This window comes from Colobus angolensis, unplaced genomic scaffold, assembly GCF_000951035.1.
Source record: "Colobus angolensis palliatus isolate OR3802 unplaced genomic scaffold, Cang.pa_1.0 Scaffold11, whole genome shotgun sequence".
Lineage (NCBI taxonomy): Eukaryota > Metazoa > Chordata > Mammalia > Primates > Cercopithecidae > Colobus > Colobus angolensis.
The window spans coordinates 8,724,561-8,749,459 of NW_012112030.1; the positions used below are offsets into that span (position 1 = coordinate 8,724,561).

General features: G+C 44.6%; 1 protein-coding gene and 1 long non-coding RNA gene across 2 annotated transcripts in view; one reads left to right on the forward strand and one right to left on the reverse strand.

Annotated features, from left to right (window-relative positions):
- Nucleotides 1-14,568: 14,568 nt before the first annotated feature.
- HEBP1 (heme binding protein 1) overlaps nucleotides 14,569-24,899 on the reverse strand; it is a 27,065-nt gene continuing 16,734 nt past the window's right edge. The window contains exon 4 of the mRNA XM_011953982.1: nucleotides 14,569-15,171. Coding sequence (XP_011809372.1) covers nucleotides 15,000-15,171 — 172 coding nt within the window. The 3' untranslated portion in view covers nucleotides 14,569-14,999. The remainder of the gene's footprint in view (nucleotides 15,172-24,899) is intronic.
- On the forward strand, nucleotides 20,087-24,438 carry LOC105520326. Its single transcript, XR_001003114.1, has 3 exons — nucleotides 20,087-20,138; nucleotides 20,250-20,645; nucleotides 23,609-24,438. It is a non-coding gene; the product is annotated as an uncharacterized LOC105520326 (long non-coding RNA).

Genomic DNA, 24,899 nt, shown 5'->3' on the forward strand with positions numbered 1-24,899 from the left:
GCTATTCCAGACTGGTCTTGAACACCTGGCATCAAGCAATCATTCTGCCTCGGCCTCCCAAATTGCTGGGATTACAGGCGCGAGCCACTGCACTCAGCTGTACAATACACTTTAATGTGTTAAATACATTTAAGGAATCTAAAAGGCAGCAATTTTAAAAGGTGGCTGTAGGTATCATACATTCCTCCCATTGAGAGGTGGGGTCTAATTCCTCTCCACTTGAATCTAGGCTGGCTTTAGTGACTCTCTTGTAACCAATACAATGTGGTGGGAGTGAGGATGCATGAATTCCAAGGCTAGGTGAAAATTAGCCTTGCAGCTTCTGCTCCGGGCTTCTGGAATACTTGGTCCAAAGGCTCTTCCTAGGACACAGCTGCTGTGTTGTGAAAACCCCAAGCTACATAAGAGACCACACACAGACTCTCTGGTCAATAGTACCAGCTGAGCCCAGCCTGCTAGCTATCCTTGACAAAGCACCAGGCATGTGAATGGAAAAGCCATCTGGGAAATTAATCGTCTTGTTCCAATTCTTCAATTGAAACTCCATGAGCAGAATTTATGTGTATGTCTGTATGCAAGAATTATTCACATTGCTATCGGTTTTCCATATGTTGACTTTTATTTCTACAGAGTTTTAAAATAGCCTAGTCAAAATCAAAGGCACATATCCCTATAGGATCAAATAGTCCCAGAGGCACCAGCATTCCATTGAAGGGATGCTCATTCCTAAGTCTTAAAATTTTCCTTATAAAGGTAATAATGACGCTGCTGTATGTTCCCAACATTGTTTCAACACATAGAAGAGAACATTACAAAATCAGTTTGAGAAATAAAATTAGAGATACTGCTACATCTCATTTTTCTTTCAAAGTCACAATGATTACTTTTCAGAAGAAAATATGAAGCTTGACACAAAAGCATTTCAATAAAAGATCTATTTTCTTTTCAAATCTCTGAATCAATCATGGAATTAAACCTGGTGAACAAAGAAGAGAATAACTGATTGTATTTAATTCTTTTCTTTTATTTATTATTATTATTTTTTGGAGACAGGGTCTCATTTTTTCACCCAGGCTGGAGTGCAGTGGCATGACCTTAGTTCACTGCAGCTTTGACTTTCTAGGCTCAAGTGATCCTCCCACCTTAACCTCCCAAGTAGCTGGGACCACCAGGCCTGTCTAATTTTTGTGTTTTTTGTAGAGATGAGGGTTGCCATGTTGCCCAAACTGGTCTTGAACTTGTGGGCTTAAGTGATCCACCCACCTTGGCTGTCCAAAGTGCAGGGAGTATAGGCATGCCCCACCGTGCCTGGCCTGTATTTAATTCTTATACTGAAGAATGATTAAAAGACATAATGTATATTATGTGGATTAAAACTGAAGAAAAATTTCAGTGCTACTATCATAACTGGTGTATTACTATTGTTGACAATTGCTACAGCCTATTTGTGTGAATTTTTAGGATTTCAACTTTGACTGGATTTTAAAAAGAAAGAAACTAGGTTGAACAATGTATGAGATGTACTTATTGCCTCAGGTATTCCACAGAATGAATTCATAAATGCTTTAGCGTATCTGTGCACTAAATAAAAATCATGTCTGCATTTCTGTTTTGTGTTATTTTGGATTTTTATAATCTATATAAATATCAATAAAATAATATGGTGATATTAGCTTTGCTCTGCTTTTATTTTACATTGGTAGCAATGGTAAATATTATTTTGTGAAACGTTTGAGGGGTATGTGTGTGTAAGTGTGTGTGTCTGTCCTGGGTTCAATGTAAAATGTATTTCTGACTGGGGACCAGGGTAAAAGAAAATTTTGAAGCCAGGCGCGGTGGCTCATGCCTGCAATCCCAGCACTTTGGGAGGCTGAGGCAGGTGAATCACCTGAGGTTGGGAGTTCGAGACCAGCCTGACCAACATGGAGAAACCCCGTCTCTACTAAAACATACAAAAAATTAGCCGGGTGTGGTGGTGCATACCTGTAATCCCAGGTACTCAGGAGGGTGAGGCAGGAGAATCACTTGAAACCAGGAAGCAGAGGTTGTGGTGAGCCGAGATCGTGCCATTGCACTCCAACCTGGGCAACAGGAGTGAAACTCCACCTCAAAAAAAAAAAAAGAAAAAATGTTTTTGAAAACACTAGTCGCATCAAATGAGCACTGACTTGGAGTCGGACTTAATTTTGGATGCCTGCTCTCTGATCTTGGGCAAGTTTCTTGATTTTCTGAACTTAAACAAATGTTTCCTCTTCCCTGTGGCATATTAGCCAAAAGGAAAACCATCAATGATGGTTTTCAGGTAATTTGGTCTGAGCTGAGTTAAAGGGTTTTGAAAGCAAAGTAATTATATAAACCATATCTGAGGTTAAAAAGAGTGCAACTTACTTAAGGATTCTAATTATTTTATTTTATTTTATTTATTTATTTATTTATTTTGAGATGAAGCATTGCTCTACTGCCCAGGCTGGAGTGCAGTGGTGTGATCTCAACTCACTGCAACCTCTGCCTCCTGGGTTCAAGCAATTCTCTTGCCTCAGTCTCCTGAGTAAATGGGATTACAGGCACGTGCCACCACACCTGGCTAATTTTTGTATATTTAGTACAGATAGGGTTTTACCATGTTGGCCAGGCTGGTCTTGAACTCCTGACCTCAAGTGATCCACCCACCTGGGTCTCCCAAAGTGCTGGGATTACAGGCATGAATCACTGTGCCCAGCCAGGATTCTAACAATTTCAAAGGATTTTTATATGTAATTATCAACATGCAAATTATTATGTTAAATTCAAGTATTAAGTCTATATATTAATGTAGTCCATTTATTTACTCTTAGACTCTCTCCCTAGAAATATATCGTTAGTGTTCATTTATCTGCTTGTTCATTCTTTTAATGACTTTTTTTGAGCATCTATTTTGTGCTGAGTACTGTGCTTGTGCTTGAGATACTACAGTGAACAAGACTCAGGGCCCACTACCTGTGTTTAAGTTGCTTACCTACTGGGTGGGGTGGAAGGTAGGCGGGTAAGGAAAACATCAGTAGACATTCAGCGTATACTGTGGTTCACAGGCATGGGGTTCAGAGAAGACCTTTCAGAAGAGATGTCTAAGTCAGGTCAAGTGAGGTGTAGGAGAGCTCTGGATGGAGGAAGGAGGCTGAACAATGTCCACAGCAAGGACGACCACAGTCTCTTCCCCAAATAACAAGTGAGTGAGTGTAGCGGGAGGATGGATAGGTGAGAGAGGAGGAGGAGGCCCTGTAGCCTGATCATCCAGGGAGGGTGTGGCTATGTTGAGGGGTATAAATGTTATTCTGAGAGTAACTGTCTTTATTGTATTTAAGCTATAAAGTGCATTACAGTTAATTAATTCATTCATTTATGCAACACATTTTTAGGGGCATCCATAGCTGCTCGTTGTGCTTAATGCTGTGGATATAGTGGTAAACAAAGCAGGCACAGTTCTTGGCCTCAACGAGCTTACAGTTTGGTGGGAGGGCAACCAATAGAACAACAAATAAAACGTGTGCATACATAATTACCAGTGTGAAAATGCTGTAAAAGATGTTGTGGTAGAGAATAATAGAGTGAGGGTCCCTCTAACAGGTTGGGTGAGGAGGGCCTCCCTGAATAGGCACCATGTAAGCAGAGACTCAGAGGATATGAAAGATCCAGCTGTGCCCATGCCGAGTGGCAGGAAGAGCATTCCAGGTGGAGAGAGCAAGATAAGCAGGAGCCCTAAGCTGCCAAAGAGCATGGTGTGTTTGAGAAATACAGAGATCCACTGTATCTGCAGCAAGCAGGGGAGGAGCAAAGAATGAGCCTGGAGTAGGAAGTGGGCGTCAGATGATACAGAGAGCTTGAGTCCCGGGGAATGGAGTCTGATGCAACAGGAAACCGTGAAAAGGTGTTAAGCAAGAAAGTGACAGCTTCTACTACAAAGATCAATCTGCTTCAGACTGTCTAATGCACGATGGAACACCAGGCATTGAAAATGGATTAGAAAAGACCAGGGTAGGAAGCAGGAGACCATCTCAAGAGTCCGTGTGAGGCATGACGGTGGTTATTAGTCCCCCAGGGTTGGGTGGAGTGATGGAGAGAGACAATAAGATTCAAGAGACACTTTGGAGGTGGAATCTCTGTCTTGCTCGTGGTGGGGAGACAGAGAATGAAGAGCGGCTCCTGGAACCCCAGATCTGCTCCACCAGCCCAGATCTTTTGCATCTCAGTTAGTAGCAGAGCCATTCTTCTAGCTGCTCAAACCAAGAATCTTGGTGGCATCTTGATTCCTCTCTTTCTTTCATGTAAAGTCCACCAGGAAATCCTGTTGGGTCTACCTTCAAAATATCACAGACTCTGAACACTTTTCACTACTTCAGTGACACCATCCAAGTCCAAGTGACCATCACCTCTTGTCTACTTGGCTGAAGGAGACTGCTAACCGGCCGTCTGCTTCTGACCTCGTCCCCGAGCCCCATCCCTGACCCCTTCACAGTATAGGATCCAAAGAGCAGCCAGAGGGATTCTTGCAACACTTGATTTTGTCACTGCTCTGCTTGAAATCCTACAATGGCCTTCTCCATGTTATACAGAAGAAAAATCAAAGCCTCTGAAGTGGCTTCTAAGTCCTTACCAGACCTACCCACTCCTGTCACCTCTCTGTGCTTCCCCTGGGCTCTCTGTTTCAGCCCCTCTGACCTCTAAGTTCCTCGACCGCACAGGCCCGCCCCGTCTGACAGCCTTTGCGCCTAGGATGGGCTTCTCCCAGGTTGCATCTGGCCAACCCCCTTACTATTTTCAAGTCTTGCTTCTCCAGGAGGGCTTCCCTGGCCACATCAGCAGGAACTACACACCACCCTCTCCATACCGACCTCCCAAACACTGCCCATTCTCTTCAGTCTGCTTTTAAATTTTGCCATCGCACTTACTACTTTCTAAGACATAATATAATATGCTATTAAAATTTACATGTCTATTATTTGCTATCTATATCCCCTACTCTATAAGGGTAAGGGTCTTTGTTTTGTTCACTTATAAACGGAATTGCCTAGGACAGTGCTTGGCATACTGGAGAGGTTCAATACATGTGAAATGAAAACATGAGAGGGAGTCACGAATGTGTTAAGCCAGAGGGTGGGCCAAACACCACAAACAACGAGGCACAGGCCAAAGCCTGGTTAATAGGGAGGAATTATAGGCAGGGGTCAGCAAAATGTATGTGGCCTCCCAAGTTCTCACTCCTGGCCAGGCAGGGCTAGAGGCACTGTAGGTTTGTGCTCCAGGAAACGTCCCCACTGTTTCCCACCCATCCCCCTACTTTACTTAAGAGAAGTTTGGGGGAGACAGGAAACAGCTGGCAGCCTGCTCAAGTGCAAATGTGAGATTCCCAAGGAGGGGGATGATACTGTTGCTCAGAGGAATATTCTGAGCTCAGATGATAGTCACATAGGGAGAAAGATGATGCCTGAGGGCCGTCCAGCTAACAGGGAAGATGTCTCTCTATTCAGGGTGATTCTGTGTTTTGATTTGAGCACATAGGTGAATGGTAGTGCTATTTAGAGATACGGGGAAGCTGGAGGCATGAAAAAGAGGGAGGAAAAGTGTGCAGTGAGAGTTCAATTTTGGACGTGCTGTTTGAAGTATCTGCAAATTCCTTGTATGACTATGTCAAATAGGTCACCGGATATACGCATTTTGAGCATTCGGATTTATTTCCGCATTTTTATACTTTTCCTCATGTGCCAACTTCCTGTTGGCATCGTAAGCAGGTACCAGGCTGGTGGCACAGTCAGGACACCCCTCTCCCTCCTCATTCCTCACCTTTCTTTCAGCAATTTCATGAATTGGGAAACACATTCATTCATTTATCCATCCCACAATCATACACCAAGCTTTCACTATATATTGGTACTCGGCTGGGAACTGAGACTACAAAAATAAATAATACTAAACATCAGCAGTCAAGAAAACCACATCTAATTGGGGCTGGTAAATTAAATAGTTGAGATTTACACACTGTGAAGTATGTGTAACTTGAAGAAGAAATGAATATTTTCCTGACTCTACCTCTCTTCCTGCTAGAAAAAGACCTCGAAAAGAGGGTGGATCTTACCCATTCCTTAGAAGCCCTTACAAATGGCACTTTAACAACTTTTGTCATGTTAAGGTCAGGAGCAATGGCTCTTGCCTATAATCCCAGCATTTTGGGAGGCCTAATCAGGCAGATTGCTTGAGGCCATGAGTTTGAGACCAGCCTGGCCAACATGGTAAAGCCCCTTCTCTACTAAAAATTCAAAAATTCGCCAGGTGTGGTGGCACATGTACCTGTAATCCCAGCTACTTGGGAGGCTAAGGCATGAGAATCACTTGAACCCAGGAGGCAGAGGTTGCAGTGAGCCTAGATTGTGTCACTGCACTCTGGCCTGGGTGATAGAGTGACTCTGTCTGAAAAAAAAAAAAAAAACCAGAATTTTTGTTATGTTTTTGTATCAAAGAGGAATTATTCAGTGTATGTCTCAGCAGTAAATCCATTTCTTATTTCTGCATGCCTGAGGGTGACATTTTGAAAGGAGATGAGATGAAGAAAAAAACTAAGTCAAGAAGAGAGATGGGTTGTAAATAAATACTTAGGAGTCGATAGGTCATGGATGGTCACAGAACCATGTGCACGATTTTCATGGTCATGGATGACCTGCTGTTGGGAGTGGGCACAATGACATGATGCAGCCAGAAGAGGGTAGAGAAATCCCCTCCTGGGGACACCAACATTTAGGGGTGGGCAGTGAGAGATGCGCCTATGAAAGAAGTGGGGAGGTAGTGTGAGGCAGGTGCACCTGGAGAATGGCAGGTCACAGGTACCAGAGGAAGAATACCAGGGAGGAGGGGTCTCAGTATTGATCAGTATAGAGGAGCTGGTTCAGCCTGATAAAGGCCAACTATGCTGGACTTCATGATCATCAGTTTCAGAGAAAGTGAATGTCAATGAGTGGAGGAAATGAGGGGGAAGGATGTAAACACTCTGTGTAAAGTCATTTCTAAGGCAATTTATTTATTTATTTATTTGTTTGTTTGTTTATTTATCTTTTTTTGAGACGGAGTCTTGCTCTGTCGCCCGGGCTGGAGTGCAGTGGCCAGATCTCAGCTCACTGCAAGCTCCACCTCCCGGGTTTACGCCATTCTCCTGCCTCAGCCTCCCGAGTAGCTGGGACTACAGGCGCCCGCCACCTCGCCCGGCTAGTTTTTTTTTGTATTTTTTTTTTAGTAGAGACGGGGGTTTCACTGTGTTAGCCAGGATGGTCTCGATCTCCTGACCTCGTGATCCACCCGTCTCGACCTCCCAAAGTGCTGGGATTACAGGCTTGAGGCACTGCGCCCGGCCGGCAATTTATAGAGGTAATGAGAGTGCTGAGATGTACCTGGAAAGCAAGATTAGATTGAAGGAAGATGTTTTTTGTTGTTCCAATTAAAGAGATGTGAGCATGAATTTATGTTGAGAAGGAGCCAGAGACCAGGGAGAAGCTGAAATAACAAGGACAGAGTAGATGGTAGAATGAAATTCCTGAGGAAGTGAGAGACCTGGCCCCCAGCACAGGTGACAGGATGAGCTGTGGATGGAAGGTGGGACACCTGATCCTCTGACTGAGGGAAGGAGGCAAAGGTGGTGTTCTCCAATGGCCAAGAAGCCTCTTCTCCTAATAATTAAATCAACTCCCGTAAGTCCACTTCCTCCATGGAGCCTTTGCAGATACATGCAAGTGCTGAAGCTTCCTTTTGATTCTTAGAATGGTCAAGGCTTTGCTGGGCTGTGCCTCCAGTTTAGGGCCCCCCATCATAAGACACATTCTGCTCACACCGGCAGACACCTTGGTGTGAATCCACAATCTGCTAGCCCCTAAGAAAGGGCTCTAAAAAGCCAGCAGAGACAACAGGATCACAAACATACATTATATATTCAGAAGTCTGCCATAGACATTATGTAAGAAGGGGCAATAGTCTTGTGTTTGTATTGGTGGCATAAGAATTTCTTTCAGCTGAGTTTTACTTTATGAGAGGAAACAAGGGCTGCTAATTTGACAAGCGGCAAACAGGTTGCTGCTGGGTATCTATGCTGCTTCTGGAGTTTTGATCTCATGGAGTTTGTTCATTTAAATTCCAGGCAGCGGCACATACCCTAGGGACACAGGGATTATATCACTGCCACTTGGGCTGAGCCATGGAGTAAATTATACAGGGATGAGGGAACAACCACCCAGCCTACTCACTGGTAGGTTCACACCCTGCCTTATTTCCTTTCTTGCCAGCCGGGGAAACCGGCCATTGAACTGAGCATTTAGTACTGTATTGCAGAACGGATAAGAGCATGGGCTCGGCCGGGTGCGGTGGTTCAAGCCTGTAATCCCAGCACTTTGGGAGGCCGAGACGGGCGGATCACGAGGTCAGGAGATCGAGACCATCCTGGCGAACACGGTGAAACCCCGTCTCTACTACAAAATACAAAAAACTAGCCGGGCGAGGTGGCGGGCGCCTGTAGTCCCAGCTACTCGGGAGGCTGAGGCAGGAGAATGGCGTGAACCCGGGAGGCGGAGCTTGCAGTGAGCTGAGATCCGGCCACGGCACTCCAGCCTGGGCAACACAGTGAGACTCCGTCTCAGAAAAAAAAAAAAAAAAAAAAAGAGCATGGGCTCAAATTCTGACTCTGTCACAGATCATCTGTGTAGCCTGGAGCATACTAATGAGCCTCTCCGACTGCCCCAGTTCATCTGTACATGGGGTAGAGATGATGGTGCTAGTGAACACCTCATAGGGCTGTGTAGAATACGTAAGGTAGTTCATGTAACAAGTTTGCACAGTTCCTGGGACGTGGTGAATGCTCAATAAATACTAGCTATCAATAGCTCTCATTTTAAAAAATTCCAGCCAATCTACATTAATAGAACGGAGCATCTATGGTGCACACATCCTTTATGCTATGGGTATGGGATGGGGATTATAAATCATAGAGAAAAAGGAGTGTTCCTGAAGGGAGTAAGGAAGAATTCAGACTTTTGAGCTGGACTCTAAAGGGATTGGGGATTGTAGGTGTGGGAGCAGTGTGAGTGAAAGCATGAAGGACGGGCGGTGGGGAGGCTGCCAGGGGAACCAGCAATAATTCCAGTGCTGCTGGAAGGTAAGGAACCCAAAAGGGAGCAAGAGGCAGGATATGAGAAGAGCTGGGGTTTGAGCCCATTCTTGAAATGACTTTTTTGGCTGGGTGTAGTGGCTCATGCCTGTAATCCCAGCACTTTGGGAGGCCGGGGCAGGCAGATCACTTGAGGTCAGGAGTTCAAGAATAGCCTGGTCAACATGGTGAAAGCCCATCTCTACTAAAAATACAAAAAAATTAGCTGGGTACGGTGATGCACACCTGTAGTCCCAGCTACTCAGGAGGCTGAGGCAAGAGAATCGTTTGAACCGAAGAGGCGGAGGTTGCAGTGAACCGAGATCGCACCACTGCACTCCAGCCTGGGTGACTCAGTGAGACTCCATCTTAAAAAAAAAAAAAAAAAAAAAAAAAAAAGACTTTTTGATGAGGGTCTAATTAAATTCATTGCCAAGGAGACAGGAGGTCTTTTTACCTGGAGTTTGATTATGCAATAGCTCTTCATAGCCTACACCAATTCTTGCCATACCTTCAGCCCACTCTGGCTTTTCCACCTTACACGGTTTGATTCTTGATTCTGCATTTGTCGATATTGTTTGGGTCTGTCCCCAGTTCCTCTAGAATAATGTTGCTATAGAAACAAAATTACTTCTAAAAAAAAAGGCCAGAGCTAGTTAGAAATATAAATTCAAAGGCAAGATCCATGGCATTCAGTCAACTATATACCTACCAATGCGGCATGCTATGAAACTTTAATTACTGTGCTCATGATCAAAGTAACATTACTCAGGAGTGGAGAAGCCAAATGTAATTAAAGAGGTTTTTCTTAAACAAGTGATGACCAATTAACTCCCTGAGCTCAGCCAAGCCTTCCACTGTATTTACCTACAGTCACCCTATGGCCCTTAAACACTCAGATGAGCATGAGAATGTGGTGGTTGTGCTGTGGAGCATCCAGAACAAATTTTACTGGGCGGTGCTCACAAAACATGCAAGGAATATTCATGCCTTGGGAAGATGGCTTCTAGGGGAGGGAAAACAGCCTCATATATGCTAATCTGCAGAGGCAGCAGGTTTTTATTTTTTCTGAGACAGAGTCTTGCTCTGTCAGCCAGGCTGGAGCACAGTGGCGTGATCTTGGCTCACTGCAACCTCCACCTCCCGGGTTCAGATGATTCTTGTGCTTCAGACTCCTGAGTAGCTGGGACTACAGGTACGTGCCACCACACTTGGCTAATTTTTATATTTTTAGTAGAGACAGCATTTCACCATGTTGGCCAGGTTGTTCTCAAAGTCCTGACCTCAAGCATTCCACCCGCCTCTGCCCCACAAAGTGCTGGGGTTACAGGTGTGAGCCAGTGTGCCTGGCTGAGGCAGCAGCCTTCAGGCTGTGGTCCTGAGCATTAAACCTAGAGTACAGTTTAGATTTTATTAATATCTGTATTCTTCTGGCTACTGCTTTCCAATTTACAATCTAAAATATTAGCCATATGCCCTAATCCAGGCCCTAGAGAGGAGTGAGATGGGGCCAGAGGGTTTTTCCATCAGTATATTTTGGGAAAGATACTGACAAGAGGATAACTGGGAATCAGGAAAAAAGATTGCTTTACTAATCCACAGATGGACAATTAGAAATCCTAGTCTCATTGGTTCTGTTTTTCATTCTTAAGTCCAGAACAAGGACAAACTTCCTTCATTTCCCTGGCTCCTAATCCCCTTTTCTCTTAATTCATTCTATGACTATCATCCAGTCACCTGCTATGGCCTCACTGTGGGTAGGGGACTGAAGATGGTTCCTCCCTTCCTCATCTTGACCATGCTCCACTGTTTTGGGTTTTCAAAGGGGGAGAGAGGAGAGACGGGGGAAGCAAAAGACACCATGAGGGGAGGCAGTTAGTGCTCCTGAGCCATGTGCCTTGGCTCAGAAGTGAGAATAGGCGGGGTGTGGTGGCTTATGCCTGTAATCCCAGCACTTTGGGAGGCTGAGGCAGATGGATCACTTGAGGCCAGGGGTTCGAGACCAGCCTGGCCAATATGGTGAAACCCCATCTCTACTAAAAATACAAAAATTAGCTGGGCATGGTGGCAGGCACCTGTAATCCCAGCTACTTGGCAGGCTGAGGCAGGAGAATCGCTTGAACCCGGGAGGCAGAGGCTGCAGTGAGCCGAGATCACGCCACTGCACTCCAGCCTGGGTGACACAGCGAGACTCTCTCTCAAAAAAAAAAAAAAAAAAAAACAAGTGAGAATATAGAATTAAAGTCTTTACGATCCTCTGCAATCTGGCCTCAACGCATCTCTCCAGCTGTTTCCCATCTTCCCAAACTCTTGACCTCAGGTATATACATCTTCACATAGTCCCCTTGCAAAAGACACTGTTGATCAGCTACCTCAAAGCCATTCCGAATATTCTTCTTCCTTGCTGCTCCTCACTATAGAGGCTACAAAGCCCAACACACACTCTCCCTTGCAGCTATGGATGGCCCTGGGTGTTAGTTTTGGCCCATGAGATAAAAGTAGAACTCTGATGGGTTTTGGGAAGGCTTCTGTTTCTTCATAAAATGGGACAGATGCAACTGATACAGCCTGTCCCCATCTCCCTAATTTCCTGCCTTGAACATGGATGAGATGGCAAGAGCTGCATCAGCCACCTTGTAGCCCTGAGGGAAAGACAAGCACAGAGACATCAACATTGAGCACTGAACCTGTCTCTGGATTTCTTGCTATGTGGGAAAAGAAAACCTTCTTGGCTTAAGCTACTGTTAGTTTTCTGTTACAGTTTCGTGCATTCTTAAATGATAGATCCCTGAGCTGGGTGCTGGGCACACAATGGGGAAAAAGCAGGTATAGGGATCTTCCTTATCAAACTTACAGTCTTGTGTGAGACACACACACACAAAAGGATATGAATAAGTTAAAAAATTACATCCCATGTTGTCCAGCACTGGGCTCTGATCACTCCGGAGGACACAGCTTTCCTCAAGACCTTTGACTCCTGGGGATCTGAGAGAAAAAGAAAACTAATTTTCCTGTGGTTTGTATTATGAAAAAAGCAAAAATGTCATGGTATGATGGAGAACTATAGGGGGGACTGACTCTATTTTAGCTAGAGGGGCCGTTGAAGGCCTCTTTGAAGAGGAGGCAGTTAAGTTAGGATCTGTAGGATGAGCAGACCTGGCCATTTGAAAAGGAAGTGAAAAGGGAAAGGCAGACAAAACAGCTAGTGCAAGGGCCCTAGGGAAAAAAGGACTGCATGTGTTCAAAGTCCACTGTGGCAGAACGGTATTAAGGGAGAGATTGGAAAGAAAGAAGTAGTCAGAAGGTGCCAAATCACACAAGGCCTTGCAAGTCATAAAATGGAGTTGAATTTTAGTCTAAGTGCAAAATAAGAATTTTAAAGCAAAGATCCTTTTGGAAGTTGTGTAGAAAATGTGTCCAAGGGGGCAGGAGCAGAAATGTGGAGACATGACAAAGGAAAAAGGGGTTTGGGCTGGAAGGGGGATGGGAAAGTAACTAGGAAACATATTGGGGAAACTGATGGAAGATAAGGGTAATTTTAGTAAGATTTGTACAGCCTCATCTTGGCATTGACTTCCCATCCCTGGTGACAAGCATGTTCTCCTCTTCCTAGTACAATGAGAGCACCTTTCTCAGGGGAAATTTACATACTGCTTTTAGGTAGAAAAGGGGAGGGCAGACAGCACTTCCTGTATCTGCCATTTCTCCATTGCTTTCAGCTCAAAATAGCCAATTTGCCACAATGGCATAGTTTGGAGCAATGCCCTGATCCTCTTCAAACTTTTTCCTCATCTCATTCACCAGTCACTAAGTCCTGTTAACCTCTTCTCTAGCTCCCAACTGTCTACTTCTCTCCATCCCCACTGCCATGATCTAGTTTTGACTTAGTCTTGTGACTGGTCTCTCTGTCTCCAGTCATATCCTTTTTCCAGTCTATTTTCCACACTGTAGACAGAACTTTCTTTCTAAAACATAACAGTATCATGTTCCTGCTCAAAGCTGCCCATGCACTTTTCAATTTTCCTTTTTTTTTTTTTTTTTTTTTTTTTTTTTTTTTTTTTGAGATGGAGTCTCGCTCTGTCCCCCAGGCTGGAGTGCAGTGGTGCAATCTCGGCTCACTGCAAGCTCCGCCTCCCGGGTTCACGCCATTCTCCTGCCTCAGCCTCCTGAGTAGCTGGGACTACAGGTGTCCGCCACCACGCCCGCCTAATTTTTTGTATTTTTAGTAGAGACGGAGTTTCACCATGTTAGCCAGCATGGTCTCAATCTCCTGACCTCATGATCCGCCTGCCTTTGCCTCCCAAAGTGCTGGGATTACAGGTATGAGCCACCGCGCCCGGCCTCAATTTTCTTAAAACAAAACTTAAACTGCTTGACATGTAATAAGGCCTCTGTGGCTGCACTTTCTCGTCTTGGCTCCAATGCTTCCCAAGTGTGGGAGCCTGTGGGACCTTCAGCTTCCTCATCTGTGTGTGGGAACAGCAGTACCTTCCTCACAGAGTTGCCCATGGAATAACTGGGGCACTGCATGCAAAGTGCTAGGCATGGTGTCTGATAGTCAAGGCTGGGTGGCTGATGATTTTCACCCAGGAGCTTCAGAAATGGTCATGGCCCATCCCTCAGAAGACTGCTGAAAGGACTCCAGGAAAGATGACATATAGTTCTTGTTCCTCTCCTTAGGAAACCCCACTTTACGTCCAGTAAGAACTCTTCATGGTGAGGATTAAAGCTCATTTTTCTGTTTCCTACAGAAAACAGCAAATGGGGTGTGGGTGGGTGCTAAGGTGGGTTTCTCCCTGAAAACCTGTCCAGCTGTCCTAGGGAGGGCTGCTGAGAGTGTGGGGCCCTGGCGCACCATGAGGATCAGAGTACTTTCTACACGCCCTGGGCCCACTGAGAGCTTCATCCTCCCCTGCTCATGCACGGGCTCTGCTCCAGCTCAGCTGCATCCCGCTTCCTGCTCACAGCCTTGCATCTGTGTCCTTCTCTGCAGGCCAAACTGCACTGTTTCTTTCATTCCTATCCTCTTCGGTTAATGAAACTGGACCCCAGCTGCTTCTCATCTCATCCTCCTGAACCAATCCTCCCGGCAAATATCGTGTCTCCAGGATTGTCTGTGCACCATAGTGCAATGATTTTTCTTCTCAGTCTGCTCTTGTGACTCCTGGAACCCTCTGCAGACCACAGTTGCAAACATAATCCTCAACTTATAATCACGGAGTGCTACATAACTGTCATGGGAAATGCCTACTTTAGGGATGGTGTGTGTCCTGGGATCTTCGGGTTTATATTCTGAAGGACTTGGGAGCTCTACATATAGGGTTCCTGCAATGGTAAACACCATCAATAGTACTCACACCTATATTACCTTCAGGACTGTAGAACCTTGGAAATAATTACATTTATGATTTGTCTCAGCTGTTTAAGTCAATGTCTTTATTTTTAGTTTTTCTGAAGACAAAGCTCTTATAGGAATCACAGATGAAAGGCACAAATCACATTTCCCCCTTAATAACAAAATACAAATTCAATAATTTTAGAAAATCAGTTTTTAGTGACCCAGATGGCTGGAGAAAAGCTGCCAGGATTTTTCTGGTCTACCGCAGAATTTTCTAAATCAATGAGAAGGATGCTGCCTATCTTGGCTGTACTATTTCCCACCGTGAGAAAAGAGACTTAGTATATGGAACATGCTTTTTTCAGAAAATTGGCAGTAACTGACTTTGAAGGAAAGTTGGTTAAGTTGGATTTGCAGATGGATCTTGGGAAGTACTGCCCCCTCCTGCCCCCTGAGGAAGGAGACACAGAGGCACGCTTCCAGGAAGTTCTTGGCTCAGTGGGTCACTCATGTCTTCAACAGCCAGATCTCATTGCGCCGTCCATAGGGCTTCATGGGAGGGTCATAACCGGTGCAGAAGTAGATGTCCCCCTGGTAGGTGGCTGTGCCCTCCAGGGCAGCACGCAGCCGGGTGGCTTGTGCTACGTAGTCTGCTTCCTTGGCATAACCACCGAACTGCCTGGGGGTTCAAGAGCAAGGGCTGGTTAAGAAAGGACATGACCTCTGAGAGAGGGGGAATCTTTAGAAAAAAGAAGTCACGGCCGGGCGCGGTGGCTCAAGCCTGTAATCCCAGCACTTTGGGAGGCCGAGATGGGCGGATCACGAGGTCAGGAGATCGAGACCATCCTGGCTAACACGGTGAAACCCCGTCTCTACTAAAAAAATACAAAAAACTAGCCGGGTGAGGTGGCGGGCGCCTGTAGTCCCAGCCACTCGGGGGGCTGAGGCAGGAGAATGGCGTAAACCCGGGATGCGGAGCTTGCAGTGAGCTGAGGTCCGGCCACTGCACTCCAGCCTGGGCGACAGAGCGAGACTCCGTCTCAAAAAAAAAACAAAAAAAAAGAAAAAAGAAAAAAGAAGTCACTCACCACGCTTATTATGACAAGCATGCTAGAGTGGTAAGACTGGGGACTGAGTCACTACTTCCTAGATGGGTTGATTTTACCTCTCTGAGCCTCAGTTTCCTCATCTGTAAAAGGAGATATATTTTCTTTTTCCTCCAAAGGTATGAGTGTTAAATGCAGTAATGGACGTGAAAAACTCTGATGTGGGGCCTGAAACACAGTAGCCGAGTATAAATGTAAGCCTCCCTTTCTTTCTTGAAATATCCCAAGGGGACAGTAGGTTTGCTTTCCCAAAGGCCAAGCCTTCACTGTTTTCTCTGGCTCCTTCTACTGCCCGGTTGCACCTCTTTTCTGCTGCTCTGTCACCACCTTGGGAAGGAGGAAGACTACAGGGGACTTTGGGCAGAGCTGCAGCAATGAGTATGGGAGTATGGTAGCTAACGCCCTTCTACAGCAGAGCAGCTCTAGTGACTGAATTCATCACAGCAGTGACTTGTGGCAGCTTCATTCAAAAACAGAGCTAGGCTAGCCTGGGCAACACAAGACCCTGTGTCAAAAAACAAAAAACAAAAAACAAAAACAAAAAAAACTCAGAGCTAACGAAGGCAAAGACCCAAGGAAGACTTGGAAGGGCCCCACAACACAAGCTTTAAACATGCCCCAAATAAAGAAATCACTTCTCATAAATCCTTTCGTCTGCTCAAATCATGAAAGCCTTCTTTTTCTAGTAAGGAAAGAGACTGTTCCTAAATCTGGCATTTCTTTTGATGGCAGAAATTGGGGACAGAGAAGCAATAAAGTCTTTCTTTTCAAGATTATTATTCTCTCCCTTACGTCATCTGCTTCTGTCCCAAAATTCGTCTTGTAGCCTACCCTAAATATACCACTCTAAATCTGGGTTGCACTAAAATTTTTATTAGAGTCAAGTACATCCCGATTTCTAATGAGCTGTATGACTCAAAAGTCTGAATTTGCACCAGGCCAAGATTAGGCCAAATAATGCATTATTTTTGGTGGAGTCCTCTGAATCATGCTTTGCTCTTTTACAAGTGGTTGGTCATGCTGGACAAGCATTCAGCATGTTGATTGCAGGGTCACTGATGTGAACACCCAGGATGTTGTCTGTAATGGATTGGTTGTTCTAATGTCTAGACAACAGCTACTGAACATGGATGAAACTGAGACCAATTCTGAATAGCAGAGGCTTGGTTCTTCAAGTACATTGAAGAGATAATAAGGGAGATGAAGAAAGTTGGGCTCTAGCTTCATTGAGGTTCAAATGAGAGGAAACTGGATTAGTAGACAGATGATGAACATTCAGGAAAGACTTTTTTCAGGCAATAAAAGACACTGGAGTTTTTTATGAACCATGTCTTTAGATTGAGAACCATTTGTCTAAAATGAAACAGGTGCTGGAGGTGGAAGCAGGTGTTGAGTGCTCTCTGCAGCCCCTACTTGGGCTGTGACACTGAATTGTATTCTAGGTAAAGGGACAATGTTGGCTCTTTAAGTACTGATTTTGGAAAGCTCCAAAGGAGTGGTCCTCAAATGTCTTCCTTCATCAGTTAGAGGCAAAATGGCTAGTGTGTGCTCAAATCCTAGCTCTGCCCTTTCTAGGTCTTAAGCTAATTCTTGAATTTCTCAAATCTTCAGGTTTTTCACTGGTAAAATAGGGATAGTGATAACATCAGTCTTCGAAGGCCACTGTAAAGATTAAAGGAGAAAAGACTGTGCAAACTGCCCATTGCAGAGCCTGTCACATAGTAAGCTCACAACAAACAGTAGCTATTATTGTTACTTGGCAATTTGCTCAGAACAGCCTTTTGAGGGACATGATGGTAATCTAAAGAAATATCACGGCCGGGTGCAGTGGCTCGCACCTGTAATCCGAGTACTTTGGGAGGCTGAGGCGGGAGGATCGCGAGGTCAGGAGATCAAGAGCATCTTGGCTAACATGGTGAGATCCCATCTCTACTAAAAAAATACAAAAAAATTAGCCAGGAATGGTGGCAGGCGCCTGTAGTTCCAGCTACTCGGGAGGCTGAGGCAGGAGAATGGCGTGAACCCAGGAGGCGGAGCTTGTAGTGAGCCAGGATCACGCCACTGCACTCCAGCCTGGGCGACAGAGTGAGACTGTCTCCACACACACACAAAAAAATATCATGTAACCGAGTGTTGTGGTGCATGCCTGTGGTCCCAGTTACCTGGGAGGCTGAGGCAGGAGCACTGATTGAGGCCAGGAGTTGAGACTGCAGTGTGCTCTGATCACATCTGTGAATAGCCACTGCATTCTGGCCTGGACAACATAGTGAGACCCTGTCTCCAAAACAAAATAAAGACAAAAAATACCACTAAAAAAATAACAAAGTAATATTATGAACTGGCTCAATTCTCACTTTCTCAATTAGGCCTACTCTTAAAATGTTTTGTAACCTTGTAACCCCATTCCCTAACCCCATCCCAATCTTCTTCCTATGTTTTACTTTTTCTTTCTTAACAGCGCTTATCACCTTTTAACATACTATATAATTTACTCATTCAGTTTATTGTTTATGTTTTGTGTCCTCTGCTAGAATATAGGCTGCACCATGGCAGGGATTTTTATCATTTTTTGGCCACTGATGTACGCTGAACACCTAACATAGTGCCTGAACATATCAGACCCCTCAGTTAAATGAACAATTCGGGGCTAAACAATAAAAATGATGTCTTCAGCCTGACAGAGCTAAAGACGACAGCACTTAGGACATAGTGAGGGAAGTGTTTACATAAGTCTCACTCATTTACATAATCAACATCTGAGCACACACTAAGGGGACAGCGGTGGGAACTCAAACAGGAGAAGTGGACCCACCGCAGCCAGATGCAAAGGCCTCGAAAGACATGCTAAAGAGTTTGAACCTGATCCTAGATGTACAGCTATACCTATGAAAGGGTTTTTTTTGAGACAGAGTCTCGCTCTGTTACCCAGGCTGGAGTGCAGTGGCGCGATTTTGGCTTATTGCAACCGCCACCTCCGAGGTTCAAGTGATTTTCCTGCCTTAGCTTACTGACTAGCTGGGACTACAGGCACATGCCCAGCTAATTTTTGTATTTTTAGTACAGAGGGGGTTCCACCATGTTGGCCAGGCTGGTCTCGAACTCCTGACCTCAGGTGATCCACCCGCCTCAGCCTCCTAAAGTGCTGGGATTACAGGCATGAGCCACCATGCCCGTCCTGGAAAGGGTTTTAAAGTAGAGGACTGGCATGATCCAATTGTGTTTTGGAAGGATCCCTCTGGTGACAGTGGAGGGACAGGGGAAATGGCAAGGGGTTGAGAGCTGTGGGGCCACTGGAACCCAGGAACAGCCAAGTGTGAGGTGATGAAGGTGGGAGAAAGGCAGATTTGAGAGGTACCTGTATGTGGAGGGAGGTAAGAGACAGAAAGGAAGAGAGGATTCTTCAGGGCTTCCAGTTAAGCCTCTGGGTAGAAGAAGATGCCTCTAACCAGAATAGGGATTAAAGGCCGAAGAGTAACATTAGGCAGGAAGGGCAGCTGTAGGGGTGTACATGATTTAGTTTGGGGGGCATATGAATATTAAGGTCCCTCTGTGAAATACATTCATGCAACAATTATTATCTAAATGTGTGTCTGACCATGTAAAAACCTCCTTAGGCTTGGGACAGGACTGGAGTCAGAGATACTGATTTGGGAAGGAGAAGGATCTAGTGACAGAAACTTGGGAGTTTCTATCCAGTGAGTAGGTACTGGCTATAATCATGGTAAGAAGCGACATGTGGCAGAGACGTTGTGCAAACAGCAGGCCAGAAGCTTGCTCCTTAGAATCCTAATATCTAAGTGGTGGGTGGAGAAAGAGGACAGGGCAAAGGACAGTGAGAAGGGGCTGAGAAGCAGAAGGAAACTCAGCAGAGAGTGAGATGGAGAATGTCATCATTCAGGGATTTCTAAAATTCACTCTGGGAAAACCCCCAATTCTTTATATTTATTCCCAGGCAGACTGAAATGCTGGTAATGCAGATAAAATTTTCCCTATTGCTTCATCGTAGAATCCTTTTACTGGAAAACAAACCAACTGGGTGGGCTATGGGAACAGATACATGAGTTCTCCTCTCTGCTAATTTAACCAGCCACACTGACTCCCATCACAGAACCGCACAAACAAGCCAGAAACCAAACCCTACCATGAAACCCTGGTGTATGAAGGAGCCTAGCTCTGGCTGACTCTGCTTGTATTCGTGGACACTTTGCCTCATTGGTTCCTGCCTCAGCTTCCAATCTGGACATGGAGCACAGTAACAGTGCGTGCGCTTGAAGGTGAGTTAAGAAATGCTCATAAAGTGCTTTGAGCCCCTAAAAGAAATAAACGTGAAGTCTGTACATTATTTTTGTAAGCCTGTGAATACGTCTCTATCTATAAATGCCTCATCTTGAAAGAAGCTCTCCTCCAGGGCAGTGTTTTATCTCATGCAGTGTCAGAGCTCAGTATTCCGAATAAAGCATTTGGTTACCATGGGAACTGAGGAATCTCAAACATACACACACTCCTGATTCCAGAAACACAAAAGGAGCTGACTCAAAAGGTCTGGAAGAGTTAGAAAGGGGAAAGATGACACAGGCAATAGCGAGGGCTAGTGGAGGGAAGTGGGGCTTTCGTCCAAGGAAGCAAAAAATCATAACGCATTATCTTTCAGGGAGTGTCCGGTGCAGGCATGCAGGGAGGAAGAATGACTCTGAGCTTGACCACTCAACTTCAAAACTTTAACAATCAATGGATCAACACACACTAGTGTACGGTCTGCTGTGCATGCAGCCCTGTGCTAGGCAAAAGAAGTATCAGAGCAGGAACTGACAGTCTTGCTGCAACAGGAAGACAGGCTTCACACAATAAGCATTTCATTCAACCAGGCTAGACCTCTGCTTATTGAGTTGAACATCACCGAGCACAAAATGCAAGCCAGATACCATAAGAGCTGTAAGGATGATAAAGACGTCTCTCCGCCCTCGAGAGCTCTAAGTGTGGTGGTCGGGAGAGAAACACACAGAAGGATTATGCTGGCTGGAGGGAAATGCTGGAATGAAGGTGGAAGGTACATCCAGAATGTTCTGGGGGTGAGGAATAGCGAATGATGGGTTCTGACTTAGAACACGAAGGGAAGGTATTAAGAAAGAGGTGATATTAAGCATTTATTCAGCATCTCTACCTTTTTTGTATACGTGACCTTGTCTGGAAATAGAGTATCTCTTCTTGATGCTGGCAATGAACAATATGACAACCTTCTGTCCTCACAGAGCTTCCAACAAACAGAGGCTGGGGAGGATTGAGAGGAGCTGGGGACGTATGAGCAAAGGTCTGGAAGTGGATGTTGTGTCCGGGGTGGGAGTCATGTTGGGTGGTGGCGGGTGGGATGCTCTGAGATCAGGTCGACATGGGAGTGGTGCTGTGTGTGGAGGGTAGTCAGTACCATCATAGGGCATTTTTACTAGGATTTACTGCCTGGTCAAACATTTGGGACCCAAAGTTGACCCACCCTCTCCTAGTGGAAATGAAGCATCTCATTACTAACTGGGTTTTTGTTCAAACCCCAATGTCTGGTTGGATGGGCCTGAGGCCCCCAGCCAGAGCTGAGCAGCCTCTGAGGAGGCTCAGTTTCTGAGCAAAGACAGGTGATGTGATCAGTCCTGTGCCTTAGGCAGGTGGTGATAAAAGGACACTTTAGAAGGATCAGAAATGGGAGAGCTGGGAGCCAATGCCATGGCCATGATTCAGGCAAGAGATGACGAAGACCTGTGTAGATGCAAGGGAAGGAAGGGACAGCTGGGAGCTGATCAGGTTGAGCCAATAATTAGATGCAGAAGTGAAGGAGTCAGAATGACATTGGAACAGCATGGGTAGGAGGAGGGAGGGGACCATCACTAAGACAGAGAACACAGAAAGGGATCTGATTTTGTGTGGAAATCTGCATTGTGTTTTGGACATGCTGATTTGGGAGATAATTGAGGAGGATTATGTGGTGATGCCTCCTGGGAGCTGGAAATATAAGGCTGGTGCTTGGGAGAGAAGGCAGCACGAGACATGTTGACCCGGGCATCAGCCACAGAGAAACAGCCTGAAGCCCCTGCCTGGTGGGAGTTTATAAAAGACTTACGGGATAACTGACAGCTGTAGGGGGAGAGAAAATGGTAATTAGTTAGGCTGAGACACAGAATCTTATCATCGGCAAGGCTTTTGGAGATGAGGTGGCTTAAATATTAGAGATACTTAATAAATGTTTGTCAAATTGAACCAAACTTCCCACCTAGTGCAAATGTCACATGGTATAAGTGTCACCCGTCTATCTAGATGGCACTTGAATTCTTCCAGGGGCAAGGACATTACTTCATGACATCCATTTTACTGTTAGACACCTAAAATAGTTCCTGGTATAGAGTAAGTGAACAAGGAATTCACTATCTTTCGAATGAAGGAATGAGTGAGTGGGTAAATCACATTGTCTCAGGCTCCACGCTGAGTCTGATGGGATAACAAGACATTCAGGGGAGACAGACAGAGGTCAGGCTGGAGAGTTACCAACATACTGGCGACAACTGAAGCTATGATGGGGACCAAGATCTTTATGGGAGAGAGCAGAGAGACAGAAGCACAGGAGAGGCAAGGATGAAGCTCTTTTGTTCATGTATCCATTCACCAACTTGTTTTTGTTTTTTATTTAGAGACAGGGTCTCATTATGTTGCCCAGGCTGGTCTCAAACTCCTGAGCTCAGGTGATCCACCTGCCTTGGCCTCCCAGGGTACTAGAATTACAGATGTGAGCCACCGTGATGGCCAATTCACCAACTTCTTATTGAACACTTGTTATATTCTAGCCAAAGGCCCTACCCTTGGGAAGCTTGCATTCTAGTGGGGAGAGGGCAATAAATAAATGAGTAGATAGAGATATATAATGCAATTGATTATAAGTGAAGCAAAGCAAAATAAAGCTGGATAAAGGGACAGAAAAGCACAGGGGGCTATTTTCAATAGCAGGGTTGAGCAAGTCCCCTTTTAATCAAAGTGAGGGGGCAAAGCAAGGGTGCTAAGACTGAAAACCCTTGGCCCCAACTTCCTGTGGTTACAAACAGGGTTGAATTGTCTAGGAACATGGGCAAACACTGGTCTGTAAATCTCCTAAGTGGTAACGTGAGAACTCCCTAAAGGTTTAGCAGTTGAGCTCTTTCTTCCAAATTTCTCTTTCTCTAGGCTGAACTTCCCAAGCTGCCAATGGCCTCCATTGGGGCCTGGTCATTTAGAGGTAAAAATGACATCAGCAACCTAGGTGCTGACAGCTGACAAAGTTCTTTCAAATGCACAATGAAACTGGCCTTAACAATCATGCCTTACAAATCTTATTTTATAGATGAGAAAATTGAGGCTCAGAAAGATTAAACAACTTGCTGCAAGTTATAAAACTCATAATTATTGGAGTTGTTGAGGTTCTAACCCAAGTGTATCTGCAGTAACTTTGACTTTGTTATTGTTAATTCTAATAAAACTTGATCAAATTCTCAAAGGGAGATGAAGTTAGGAGGAGGAGAATAGGCTAACATTTACTGAGTGTCTACCTCATGTCTAGGATTGAGTAGGTATTTACAGATATTATCATATTTTATCCTCACAACACCATAAAAGCTAGGTACTCATGCTCATCTTACAGATGAGGAAACTGAGGTGCAGTGAGGCTGGCAATATACCAAAGGTCCTATGACCACTGAGTGATGAACTGGGTTGGAGCATAGGTTACTCTGAAAATAAACTCCTGGTTTCCAAGTTTTTCCTTTATATCTAGATATTTCATTTAAACCGTGAAAGTTTCATTAAGACCATTAAACTTCTCCTGCTGTTGGTCCCTATTGAGAACCCGGTGCTGAAATGAGCTGAAAAGGCCAAACTCTAACCTAAGGGCATAGAGAAAGGACAGTAGTCTGGAGTGTTGCAGCTGATCTAAGTGTGAGGATAATTCTATTGCCTCTTGTGAATACTAAACATATTCTGATAGTGCCATTTTTTTCACAGCCTTCTATTCATCTAAAAGCTCCAGTAATTAACAATGCTAATAAATGTATAATTCCTTTGTAAACATCTCTTCACAAGGTCATAAAGAAGGAAGACTGAATGAAGGATGCCAGGCTTTCATTTTAGAATTAATTTTGTCATTGAATGCACTCACTGCATTATTTGATAGAGTACTTTTGCATTTGAAGTAGTACATTTGCCTTCCAACATCTCATTAACATTGCTTTCAACAGAATCAGAAATAACACAAATCACTGCAGGGTACTTTTGAATGCTCATTTGACTATGCAGTGACATCAAGTGGCGAGTTGAGGAATGACCATATGCTGTGTGAGAACTCCATGTTAAAAATTCCGTGGAGCCAGGCTGGACACCACATCTGGCACTTTCATCTGTTTAGATTTCAGAGAATTAAAAGGAAATGGTCACCGACCTGCCTTTGATAGTACCCTTTAAAGAGATACCCCTTCCCACCATAAGAAACCAGCATTCCTTAGAGAAATGGCTAATTCCAGCTCTGGGGCAAGAAATGCTAAGATGTGCTCAAAACACCTCATTATACCAGAAAGCCAGGGAGCCATCAAAGACTACTAGAGTTGTGTCAAAAGGACCAAGAAACCAAATTGAAGAGGCTCCCACTGGTCAACAGTGGGGCAATCAGAGCATCAATAAGAATAATAACTGCAACAAACTGAAACATATCAACTATGTTTAAATTCATACGTTTACAATTACACTCAAAAAACAAAGATGCAGACCACCTCACCTTGAGAATGTTACAGAATGAAACTATCATTCTGAAAACTGGTAAATAAAGAGAAGTTATCAAGCAAGCATGAATCTGGCTTTTTCTATACAAAATAAAGGAAGCCAAATAGTAAACGAGGGGAAGTTCCTTTTTACCGAAATATTTCAGGTAATAAAAGAAGAAAGAAAAACAGAGAACATTATCGTTGTATGGCCTCTAATGGAACAAGACATCTAGGCAATGATGAACTATGGTCACCAACATGACTCAATCAGGGACAATCAGACACTGTGGGCACCTGAAGGAAGTAAACACCACCAGCTAGGAAATATTCTCACCAAAACTTCAAAAACTTGAATCTGATCCAGCCTTTAGTTTCAACTACTAATTTACAGGCAATACAGGGCTCGAGGGATGTGGTAAAATGTCATGGAAATACAATCAGCAAAATCCAGTACAGATAATAATAGGACAAATGATCCACAGATGGAAAGGAAGAATGTAAAGGTGTGTTGGTAAAGAAATTCACAGATTAATAAAAGC